Source organism: Brassica oleracea, chromosome C4 (genome assembly GCF_000695525.1).
Source record: "Brassica oleracea var. oleracea cultivar TO1000 chromosome C4, BOL, whole genome shotgun sequence".
Lineage (NCBI taxonomy): Eukaryota > Viridiplantae > Streptophyta > Magnoliopsida > Brassicales > Brassicaceae > Brassica > Brassica oleracea.
In genome coordinates, this window is record NC_027751.1 from 1,578,378 (window position 1) to 1,590,842 (window position 12,465).

Below are 12,465 nucleotides of genomic sequence, written 5' to 3' on the forward strand. Positions count from 1 at the left end.
CCTTAAACCGGGTAATGTATACATATTGAATATAAAAGTACTAACAAATTCTCGAAGCGTTTGATTAGCGAACTGATACACAATACTTATACTATTTCCTTATAATCCAGCTTTTAAATAACACTTTGAGATCAGATCATGTTTCTTAAGAAAGTGTACTACTGTAGTAGTTAAAGGAAATTATTATTGGAGTAAAGGGATGAGTAAAGGGATGGGGGAGAGTTCTTCAAAAAGGGTTGAAAAAGAGTATAGGGAATGGAGGCGACACGAGAGTTTGGCTAGACAAATGGATAGATGATCTGGAGATGGGTTTGAGAGCTCCTTGGATTAAATGCATTACCTTTGATGTCAAGTTTATGGTAAGAGATCTGATTGACTCAACGTCGAGGAAATGGAATGAGTCGGCTTTACAAGCTATCTTTGTTCCTAGAGATGTGGAGCTGATTCTTTCATATCAACCTTCGATATCTCATGCTGACTCTTTCACTTGGATTCACAATAGATCTGGTAATTTGACGGTGAAGTCGACTTATTGGTTAGCGAGGGATCAAAAGATAAAAGAATATTTTCTTGAGGTGCTGGAGCGACCATCTCTTAACCTCATTAAAGAAGAAGTGTGAAAAATCCTCTCGGCTCCCAAGATTAAGACCTTTATGTGGAAAGCGTTGAATGAAGCACTGCCGGTGTTTGAGCTTATTATCAAAAGAGGAATGCAGATTGATGGTAGATGCCAGATGTGTGGCGTCGAGGGAGAGTCCATTATACATGCTCTTTTCCAATGTGATCCAGCGAGACAAGTGTGGGCATTATCTGAGATTCCTCATTCAGAGATTGGTTTTGAGGAAGAAAGTATGTTTGGAAGCTTAAACTATCTGTTAAAGTTGAAGAACAGTAAACGAGGCGAGGTAAAAGTGATTAGAACATGGCCGTGGCTGTTATGGGGTATTTGGAAGAGCAGAAACGAATTGATTTTTAAGGGTAGGAGATGGTCACCTGAAGAGATTAAGGAGAAGGCTGTAAATGAAGCAGAGGAATGGTTTTTAGTTCAAGAAGTAGAAGAAGAAACTAATAAGAGGAGTGTTAATGAGGTAGTGTCGATTAAAAGGAAATGGAGTCCCCCTAGAAAAGATTGGTTGATGTGTAATGTGGGCTTTGATTGGGTAAAGCAAACGAAGTTGATGGGTGTTGCGTGGGTCGTAAGGAATCATAGAGGAGTGGTTCTTATGCATAGTCGTAGAGTGTTTTCGAATGTACGTAGCTTGGATGAAGCAAGGCTGGTTTCAATTCTTTGGGCAGTGGAAAGCATGACGAGTCTGCATTACAACAAAGTGGTGTTTACAGGGGATTATAAAGAGATTTTCATGGCGGCGCAGAAACCACTCCATTGGCATGCCTTGCGTTATCATGTGGTGGAGTTGAATCAGCTTCTGAGGCGGATGTCGGATTATCAGCTCTTGAGCGTTTTGAAGGAGGAAAACAGAGGAGCGGTAATCATTGCTCAAAGCATTACCAGAGAAGGAAGAATGTAATCTTATGTGGCTAATGGACACCTTTCTTGGCTTTTTGAATTCTTTGTCAATGAAAGCCGATTCCTCTAATGTGTCCTCCTTTCTGTGAAGGAGCTTGCCTTTGTATTGTGTTTGCTCAAGGCAAGGATCGTGTTTAGGTTGTTAGTGTGCTTTTGTTGTTTGGGCTTTGTGTGTACTCTGTTTTGATTTCTAATTAATACCAGAAGTTAAAAATGGGATGGGGGAGATTAGAGGTCCCACATTAAGAGCATCTCTAACAAACCTCTTCATTTTTAATGGGGTCCCCTCTTAAAATAAATAGATGAAGGGGTAGTTCTCCAACAGTCACTCTCAAATTTCTTCTTAGAAAAGTTAATAATTTACATTTTAGTCTTTAAATTATTAATAATTAAATATAATCACTAAATTTTCAAAAATCATTAAAATATTGAAACATATTAAAATAAAATATTTTTGAGAGAATATAATAACATTTAGTCAAATATAACTATAAATAATACAAATTATGTTAATACAATAATTTAAATCAAAATTATTTAAAGAAAATATAATGATAAGTACTAAAATATAATATATATAAAAAAATTATTCATGTTATTGTCAAACATATATAATTGTAGTGACTAAAACAAAAAGTAAATAATGTTTTAAGGTGGTGAATGGTGCATCTTCAAATTTGAGGGTGTACTATTCATCCTTTTAAAATTTGAAGGAACGAAGAGTTGTTGGAGTGCAAAAACAAAGAGATAAAATGGCATTGGAGATGCTCTAACATTAGACCGATTTTAAGGGTCCTTTTAGTTAGTACCTGACCATACAGCACATACCCCCCAGTGCCTCCTCCCTCTTCCCACTAGTTCACTTGGACCCCCTTCATTTAATGTCAATCACTTCTCAAATTATAAGTTTTTTCCTTTCTTTCTAATCACACTGTACTACTACATTTCAAGATTAAATACTATTTGGCAATTTGTTTTGATAAACTAAAAACGTTTTTGAAAATTTACGCATAAAGCACACTACTATTTGGTTTATTCTTATAATTTGCAAAGAAAGTGTAAGATTAATATTTAAAGAAAGTTCTAGCAAATAACTTCTGTTGGAGTCAGCCAAAAGAAAATCTCTAAAATAACTATAGTTAGAAATAAAATAGTACTAGCTGATTGAAATTTATAGTAACTCTTAACAAAGTTTTAATAGATATATGGAAAATATACACGTTTTCTTGAAAAAGTAACTAAAATCCACTAAACTAAAGCACGGATTTTGTCTACAACGTCATAGTTGAATTTGGAGAAGGTAGCTAAATCGGCTCTAGCTAATGTTGTTGTTCCCTCCCCACTTGTGGAGGTGTAATACTTTCTTTATGAAATGAAATTTATGTTTGCTCAAAGAAAAAGCTAGACACTTTTTATTGCGATTCCGTGCTCACCAATTGGATTGATTCAAATTGAATATCGTAAATACATACCAAGTGAGTAAGTTGTCGAAACAGATGAAGAGGTTACTAGCATTTTAGGTTGATCTTTTTGTGTTGCAAGGTATGTCAAGCATAAGGGACATGTTCTTCTTTTTTTTTTATAGGCACTATCGGCTGATCCGGTCGGTTCCGGAAGGAACGCACTTAGTGCTACAATATCGGACATGTTCGCGATCCCATTATTTTTCAAACCATCGACAGTACACCATCTCGTTTGGATGGTCTTATCTTCTTTCTTGTCCAAAGATCATTGGTAATAAGTGCTATTGGATGTACTATTAGTTTTAAAGATGTACCTAACTTCATGACTATTAATTTTAAAGATGTAAATTCATGAGTTTAACTGGTAACTTAGCAAACACTAAACAATAGACGAAACGAACGTAAAAGACATATTTAACATAAAACATGCTAAACATGCTGAACAGATACACTGAAAGAAGAATTAGAAAGGTACACAAAGGTGCGTGTCTACCGAATTTGTCGGTTAAAAAGAGTCAAGAAGAATATTAATTTAATTTGGATTAATTCATGATGGCTAAGTATCAACGTAATTACGTGATGGAGTCCTGGACCTTCCATGGTTCCGGCGAAGGTTAAATTTGTTTTTTCTTCTTTGTCTTCGTTATTTGTGTAACTTGTTTTGTCTTCAGTTTCACTTATAATTAAGGTGGTGACATCACTATCGTAGGGCCAAGTGACGTCATGGCGTCTATGTGTCTAAATCACCGATATAGACGTGGCGCTTCTGTGGACCTTGATGACTAATTTGCCGACGGCGGCTTCTATTTCAACTTCAGTCACATTTGTCTGTCACGCGATTGTTTCTCACTCACGTACATAACACGTCGAGGAGTCTACTAAAGCCTTTGAACAATTCTGATTAAGTTGATCTGTTAACTGAGACATAATATTTCGTTTTATGTAACTAATAAGTAAATGTTAAAGAGAAACATTTAATGTATCGTTACTTATGTTTTCTTTGTAATTTCCTTATTATAACAAAAAGTTATAAAAAAAACTTTTTAATCCCTCCATTTCATAATAAATAATGTTTTTGAAGACATTTACTGTTTCAAAATGTTTTGATATTTTTATGTTTTTTAAAAAATTTATTGAAAACTATGTAATCAATTATATGTTGTAGTCATTTTTGTAATTGATTGAATAATTTTTAAATTATATATTTAAAATTACTTTTTAGAGAAGTAAATTTTTTAATTTTTGTACATTAAGGCAAAATATCATTGTGAAACAGAAAGAGTACTAAATTTTTTAAGTGCATTTGCATTCTATATACACAATTTGTTTTCCTAATTAAGTCAATACCTTAAATCTTACACAATGGTGCATTTGTTGATAGATACAAAACTTGTCACATCATATGTATTTACCTAATTTCCAATTTTTTTATGATTTTTTAGTTAATTGACTCAATTTTTAAATACATGACTCGCACATTTATATAACCATTGAACAATTTGAATCATTATTTTAGACTGTTTAAATTGATTTCAAAACACTATTATTGTTATTGATGTATGTAAATAAGCATATGATCAATAGATTACCACTCTTGTTTTGGTTATGCATTTTAAAATTGGCCATATCAACATACTATATCATATAGTACCGTATTTATACTATAAATTATAAAATAGAACATTGATGTATAGGTCTGAAAAGGGAAATGAAAACTCCACATTCCACACCAAGCCCACCTACATTATTATTATTTTTGATCAAAAGTCCACCTACATTATTAAAAGAGAGAAACAGGTAATAAATCAACCTTGTTAAAGCGCAAAGCTACTAATCACATGGACAAATAACGGTGAGTAAATGAGTATTATGGCGCGTAGAGCGAACGCGACGTCGGCTAACAGCAGCCGAGGACTCAATGGGATTTGTGACACTTGTCATTAAATTTTTGTTTGCTTCCTTTCCCTTCGCATTCATCTCCACTGTCCTCCCTAAAAAGAAGCTTGTAGTATTTATATATTTAGGCTAAAACAAGAGACCTTACACTCTGGATATTCTTTTTCTTCTTCCTTTTAGGTTCTTTACAAAGAATCAAGAAGATGAAGTCATCATCGACGTTGCTCACAAGCTTAAACCAGAGACAGCCATCTTCATCACCGACGAGAAAACCACCGAAGCAAAAGAGGAAAGCAACGACGACGACGAACGATAACAAACCCATCAAAGTCCGTTACATATCGAATCCCATGAGAGTTGAGACTTGCCCTTCTAAGTTCAGAGAGCTTGTTCAAGAACTCACCGGTCAAGACGCCGCCGAGCTACCTCCGGAGCCCACCACTTACGCCGCCGCAGATCCCCAACAAGAGGAGATAAATCCTGAGCCGTTGGAAGAAGGGGTCAGTGAGTATTATTCACCGTTGGATGAAGAAGTTTTTAGTGCTCCTCAAATGTCGGCAGGTCTGTCTGCGTTTTTCTCGTCTGGGTTTTACAATGTGAATGCCTTAGGGAGCATTGGCTCTCTCTGAAAATCTTATATATATATATATATATATTTAAAAGTTGTCACACCGATCAGAAGAAGAAATCGTCTTATAGTTTAGGGTTTCGTCGATACCTATATATATGGATATATAACATATGGATTCTGTTTTTCTTCTTTCGTTTGGTTTGTGGTGAATTATTTGTGTTTGTGAGTAAATAAATCGTGTTCATTTCAAGGAAGAAATATTGTATTTTTTGTTTTATAATCGAAATTTTGAAGTAACATGTCAACATTTTCATTATTGAAACATATTGAATTAGTTGGGTGGCAATAATTCTGTAATCAATTCGATCTCCGATGTAGAAAATGATCGGGAATGAAACGGAAAAAGAAACATCTAAAGCTTTTATGTTATTATGGACTTTAGCAGAACATTTGGATAGATCATAGGTGTATGATGTGTCTCTTTTCTTTTTGGATTTTTGAAAGATTTTTATTTTTGCATGGCCCCATCTTTATGTAATAGAAGTACAGAACTATATAGCAATAAATAATTGTTTTTCAAATTTCCATGAAATCATATATAGTATAGTCTAATATAGAGAACATTTAGGATATATGCAAGTCTTATGCAGTTTGTGTAACTATTTTGCGATTTAAAAACATTAAACCCCGAAACTAAAGTAATATGTTGCTTGACTCGGTTGTGTTCTTCAGTAATTTATAAAGTTTTTAAAGCTTATAATTACTTTCCTCACGGTGAAAGGTTATATAGTAGTCTAATATAGTGAACATTTAGGATATATGTAAGTCTTACGCAGTTTGTGTAACGATTTTGCGATTTAAAAACATTAAACCCCGAAACAAAAGTAATAAGTTTCTTAAGTCGGTTGTGTTCTTCTGTAATTTATAAAGTTTATAAAGCTTATGATTACTTTCCTCACGATGAAAGGTTATACTTCATAATACAAAGTACAAACACAAAGAAATGTAAGTTTTTCTCAGTTGAAATTCTGGACACTCTAGTTCTTACAAGGTACCCATGTAATGTTCTCTATGTTCATATCCTGAATACATTAGTCTTTTAACCTCAAGGTGATTTACTATAATTTATCGAACATTTCTGGATGCAAATTATATTTCAGCGAAGACGATAGAAGATATGAATTAGCTTCTTCAGTATAAAAAAATATGTAGACTGTAGCATCCATTCGGAACCTCCGCTTATATTTTAGTGTCTTGACGCTTGTTTCGCAGGGCCAATAAATCCAACTTGCTTAGTATTTGTCAACAAGAATTGACTTGTTAGTACATAGTTTATTATCTATATACGTAATTCTATGACTATCTATGACGTGTCATCATCCTTCCATCATATTACTGATTTAAGAAATCTAATAAGTTTGCTCCAAAAGAAAAAAAGAAATCTAATAAGTTTGTATTCAAATGAAATGTACCTTACTGTCAATAAAGGTATATGAACACCACCAATTCCATATAGAAGAGCTACCATTGTATATCAGAACATACATTAAACCACTGCTTTATAATTTCTGGAAGTCATTGTTACTCGCTCATGAGATATTTCATGAAATCGCAGCCCTTTTGTCAAAAAAAAATTGCATTCATTAGAAACGAAAACCAATATTCATAACAAAAGTCATCTAGCAAATAATAAAAAAGTCAACTAACAGTGAAAATCTTTATAGTATGTATTTATGAAACACTCTATTGGTTGAACAATTAAAACATTTGGCAGGACCGACAACCTTCAAGTGTCGTTACTTCCATCCACCAAGTTTTGTCGGCTATGATGAGACTTGGGATATTTGGGTAAATGATTAAATCATTAAATGAAGAATACTAATTATGGTTTCATACTAATTTTTTAAAAATTCTTCGATTAATCATGTGCACATTTTGATTAAGTAAAAAGTTTCCATTATATAATATTCAAGTTTATATTTTTATTAATTATTTAAAGAACATTTCGAAACAAAAATTGAATTTTTGCAGTTCTTAAATTATGATATTTTCTAAGATTTAAGCCTTTAGTCCAAAAAAAAATGTCTAAGATTTATTCTCTCTAAAATAAAACTGGTGTAGAGAGAGAGAAATCTTAGAAAATATCAAAATTTCGAAACAAGCTAGGCCCAATATTCCACTGTCTTCTTTCTTAGGTTTTAAACTTTTAATGTTTGCGAATGAAATAACCAATTCACGTGTACATAGAAGAAATATGCCCACAAAAATAAAAAATACATAAAATTACAAAAAGCAAGCATGACAACTTTGAGAAAGGAAAACCTTTCACTAATTCTTATTACTTAAAAGTCCAAATTAATCTTAATAAAGATTTTTATTAGCATAAACATAAATATTAAACTAAAAAAAAGAGAGACTATGGTGGCTTCTTCATTCATAGTTCTTAATGATCTTTGCAACCGAAGAGTATGTCCCCAAGGTCCCACTTACCAAACCAATCGCCACTATTATCCAACTCAGAATAATCTGGTATCACATATCACAACACAAGTCAGTGTTATTCGCCCCCAAAATTACTTACAAGAACTGTCAAGAAGAGACTTAAAAGCTCAATTTACATATATACCTGTGTTCTTGTAGCTTTGTTACCCATTATCCTCATGAAGCATAGAGCTGGCATTATTATTGCCTGACCCACACATACAAGAATGTGTGTCTTCATACGAACAATGTTATTAGGATATTAAAGAAGTGGGTAGAGAAAGATAATGAATACTAACCACGAGTATACTAAGTATAGATCCTATCAGAGCCATCACAAGACCTAATACCCAATTTGCAACCAAAAAAATAATGAGTCTTGAGGCTGATTATCAAAACCTTCATAAGCCTGACGTTCTTACCAAAAAATGGAATAAGGAAAGCAGCACAAACGGAAGAAGCGACCAGTGCTGTTCTTAGAAGAAGAAAGCACCATATGTTCTCTGGCATTCCTTCTGGTAATAATTCTTCTATACCCCTAGCTAGTGGGTTCATCAGAAGAGCGAATTTTGTAAACGGACTCGCTACCTGACGATAAAAATAAATAAAAACAAAACCAAGATGAAGTGTTTAGTGTATAAAAATGCAACTTCCAAAGATGATGGAGAGGGAAACAACTGATAGCACCCGCATTGAGGGTTTATGGGGGGAGTTCACACAAAAATCAAGAAAAAAAAAATAAAAAAATAATTCAATCCCATGAACCCCTCTCTCCTAAAGTTCTCTGGGATGAACCCCTCTCTCCTAAAGTTCATCACTGTAGCGCGGGCCCCACGTGTCGTGGCGGCCTGCGATTGGTCTAGTTTTTTTTTTTTTAAAAAAAAAAAAATCAAAAAGAAAGAAAATAATTTAATATTAAAAAATTGAAAAGATGAACCCAAGAGGGAGTTCATTGAGGTGGGTGCTCTAACCGTTGTCCATTGAGCCACTTTGGAAAAGAACAAGTCCTTTGGCATGTTTAGTGTAATCTGAGACAAGGTTGCTTCACCAAACATGAGATAACCCATGATTCCAACTCCTCCATACATCAAAACACATAAAGCGAAACTGCAATGTAGCCACCACACACACACACACAACAACAACAACAACAACAAGAACAACTCTTTGGTTTAAAAACTTGACCAAAGCATCAAAAACTTATATAAGAGTTGAAAATATATTTGGCTTACGTTGTGATCACTGCTTTGGTGAATTTAGTTTTATCAGCCATGGATTGATAAATATTTGGGAACACAGAGTGGCCTGAGTAGCAAAATCCATATATACCAATAGCAAACGGTATCCCATTCCATTTCACAGCATGACCAGTGTGATGAAACCCGATCCCGCTCGTTGCTCCGAGGAAAAACGTGCTCAATGCTATCAAAACACTTGCAAGAACTCCACCAGCTGTAGAACCAAAGAAAGCTGATTCAAGATTCTTGACTAAAGAAATAGATGTAATATAAGAAAGAAAAGAGCAGTTAAATTATACCTGAGAGGTAGGAGATGATGCGAAGATCCTTCAGCCAAACAGTTGGAAGAACAATGAGAGCAGTCAAGATTCCAAATAAATGTTGAGAGTCGATATGGATACCGAGCCAATCCAGTGATGTACCAGGGAAAAGCCCGGTCAGGTTATCACCTTCCAAGATGATGAACTCCACACAATATGACTACAAAATAAGTAGAAAAAGATTTAAATTAAATTCACATTGTACATACAGAAACAAGCTTTAGAAAAAAGCTTCACTTACATATAGTTCTGTGTACAATAGCACCTGCGAGAAAACATTTCATATGTTATAACAATGCGGAAAAATGATAAATGAAAAAATAAGAATGATATAGAAATTTAACATGGTTCATCAAATCAGCTACGTCCATGTAGTCAACTAATGCTACCGAGTCATACCATATTCAAAACATATCAGCCTAACAATTTTTTTTTTTAAGATATTAATTTATCGAATATTAATTAATAACTTACACAGATGAGAATACGACCATATATCCCGAAAGCTGCTTCTCCAATATCAGGATAAGTGATGATACCAGTCTTGTTCTCGAAACACTCTTTCATCAAAGTAGCAGTGTAACAACATATAACAGCAAACAAGACAAGAATCACCATCCCCGCCCAACCAGATTCTTTCAGTGTATAAGGTGTTGAGAGAAGTCCAACTCCAGCCATTACATTAATCGCTGTAACAAAGTACAAAGTTAAAGAATAAAAAAGTCACAAGGCGTGACATCTATCGGTTCTACACTATATATGATATATATTTTTTTCTTGGGGTTACCATTGAAAATGGTTTGAGTTAAGCTGCAGCCATAGCCTCCAATAGCTAACTCTTCAGCAAATGAGCCTCTACGAGACCAAACAGATTGTGCAGCTGAGGCTTTGTCGGATTCTTCGTTCCTCTCAGGGAGGAAAGGAGCTTTAGACTCAACATCAAGATTACTCCTGCTCTGTCTGTAGAAACTCGGCTTTTGACTCGTATTGTAGAAACTCGGATTGCTCCTTAGAGATCCGAAGATTGGTGATGCAGCTATCGTGTACGAATCAGTCGTTTCCCTGAATCAAATGCAACAGGATCAAATAGGGTAGTGATATTTTTCACGATCTTTATAAAGAAAAACGTTACTGTTATTACCTAAAGCTCTGAGGCCATTGAACCTGTGAAACGAAAGTATCCTCGTCGTTGTTGTTGTTGTCATCGTCAACAGGAAGATCTGCGACATCACTACGATCAGTTTCGCTGTCGTTCTCGTATTTGCTGCTGTCTTCATCGTCGTCGAACGTAAACTCTGGTTTCTTCTCCATTTGCTGAGTGTTTTTTTTTTCTAAAGGAGAGAAACGGTAGAGGATATATAAAGAAAGATCACACAAGAAAAGGAAACAAAATAAATCAAACAAGATCTCGATCTCCTTTGATTGGTGTTTTTGTTTTTGAGACAGAGTTTGCAAAGAGAAGCGAGGAGGAGGTGGCGAGAGAGACGAAATGGGAAACAGTTAAAATTATCTGACTCTGTTTTGCGAGTTACTTGCCTTGTTATAAGGCGGGAAGTGGTGACTTGGCAGCAACGATGGAGATTTTAGAGTATTATTTTAAGATTAAAAATAATGAAAAGGTAGTAAAGAAAGAGAAAACAAAAATTTCACTAAAAAAAACTTTCAAAAGATTATTTAGATATGTATTATTTTCTGATTGGTTCAATATTTTGTATATAAATTTAATAAAAAAAACTGAACTGTATTAATATTATATATATAGATATATTACTTTTGAGAGAGTTTGTTTTTAAAGAAATAGATCACAATTAAAAAAAATGCAAGATATTTAAGACAGTAACAAGTGGTGAGATGAGATGGTTTTGCGGTGGGATCACCGTCCACACGGGTCTGTGGAAATCGCGTTTATCATGTTCAAGATCGAAATTCCATTATGTGTTTAAATGTTCTAGTATTCTTCTCAAGTACATGAACAACTCCTACTTTATCATAGCATAGAGAGACTGAGATTATTTTTGTAAATCTGTTTGTTTTTTTAATATTCTTTTTTTTTTGGTTTTGATAACAACTAATTAATCATCGATCATGAATGTTGCTGGATTCTTATGCTTAGTACTTTCTAAAAACTCATTCGTTGATTTGAATCTTAATGTCTCGAAAGAGTCCAAATTAAGAAGAAGAAAAAAGATTTGAGTGACGCGAAGTCGACGAGGGAATAGGGTGTAATTGTAATCGTTGTCAGTAAGAAATAGAAATACGTTATCTCTATGTCATGGCATGTGATTTTCTACAAGTGTCAAAGCTTCATATGGTCATATTTCGTTTTTAACAATTTATCCTTTGACGCATATGTATTTTGGTTAACTTTCTCCAATGAACTTTTATACGTGGACTTATTAAAGATAGATATGCATGTCTCTTCCACGTTGATATTTTGCAAAATCAGGACAATCTGTTACTTATGATGTTGTATGTCATTTTTAGAAGGAAAAAAAATTGTTGGTTACAACAGAAATAATAACGAATTATTTCAGTCACTCTACTACAATTTGGCTTCCAAAAGTTATAAAGTGACCGAATATTTAAAAAAACATAAACTAATCTTGACTATGAACAAAATAAGTAGGAAAATGAAATTAACTCTCCACTTTTTCTCTTGATCCTTTGTTCACCTGTCACGTTACCGGTATGTGGCTTATCGATCAGGAAATGCCAAGATACTGAGCCCACCTCTCACAAGTCACAAGTCACAAGTCACAAGCCACGCCTCCAACATTTATTTATCAATATTAGGCCAGCATTAACGCAAGCTCTTAGTGGGTTTCAAGAGCTATGGGGCTCGCAAAAAACCTAAAACTCAGTCCTTCTTCCTCTTCGGCAGAGGCGAGTCCGGTGGAGTATTTATACTGTTCGCGGGTCCCACTAACACGTGGCGGCCGCGATTGGTCCATTTTTTTTTTTTTTTTTT

At 34.3% G+C, this 12,465-nt stretch overlaps 3 protein-coding genes across 3 annotated transcripts; 2 read left to right on the forward strand and 1 right to left on the reverse strand.

Moving 5' to 3' along the window:
* Nucleotides 1–653: 653 nt before the first annotated feature.
* LOC106337810 lies at nucleotides 654–1,529 on the forward strand. The gene has a single exon (XM_013776924.1). The coding sequence runs from the start codon at nucleotides 654–656 to the stop codon at nucleotides 1,527–1,529; it is 876 nt and encodes a 291-aa protein (XP_013632378.1).
* Nucleotides 1,530–4,971: 3,442 nt separating this feature from the next.
* On the forward strand, nucleotides 4,972–5,720 carry LOC106340116 (sigma factor binding protein 2, chloroplastic). The gene has a single exon (XM_013778978.1). The coding sequence runs from the start codon at nucleotides 5,091–5,093 to the stop codon at nucleotides 5,514–5,516; it is 426 nt and encodes a 141-aa protein (XP_013634432.1). The 5' UTR covers nucleotides 4,972–5,090; the 3' UTR covers nucleotides 5,517–5,720.
* A 2,050-nt stretch (nucleotides 5,721–7,770) lies between these two features.
* LOC106340490 (vacuolar amino acid transporter 1-like) lies at nucleotides 7,771–11,008 on the reverse strand. The gene is made up of 11 exons (XM_013779365.1): nucleotides 10,639–11,008; nucleotides 10,285–10,559; nucleotides 9,972–10,186; nucleotides 9,739–9,762; nucleotides 9,477–9,657; nucleotides 9,172–9,391; nucleotides 8,911–9,046; nucleotides 8,362–8,527; nucleotides 8,239–8,282; nucleotides 8,085–8,147; nucleotides 7,771–7,984 (listed from the first exon to the last, which is right to left on the reverse strand). Exons 1-11 carry the CDS (start codon nucleotides 10,806–10,808, stop codon nucleotides 7,889–7,891), a joined length of 1,590 nt encoding a protein of 529 aa, XP_013634819.1. The 5' UTR covers nucleotides 10,809–11,008; the 3' UTR covers nucleotides 7,771–7,888.
* Between the last annotated feature and the right edge of the window lie 1,457 nt (nucleotides 11,009–12,465).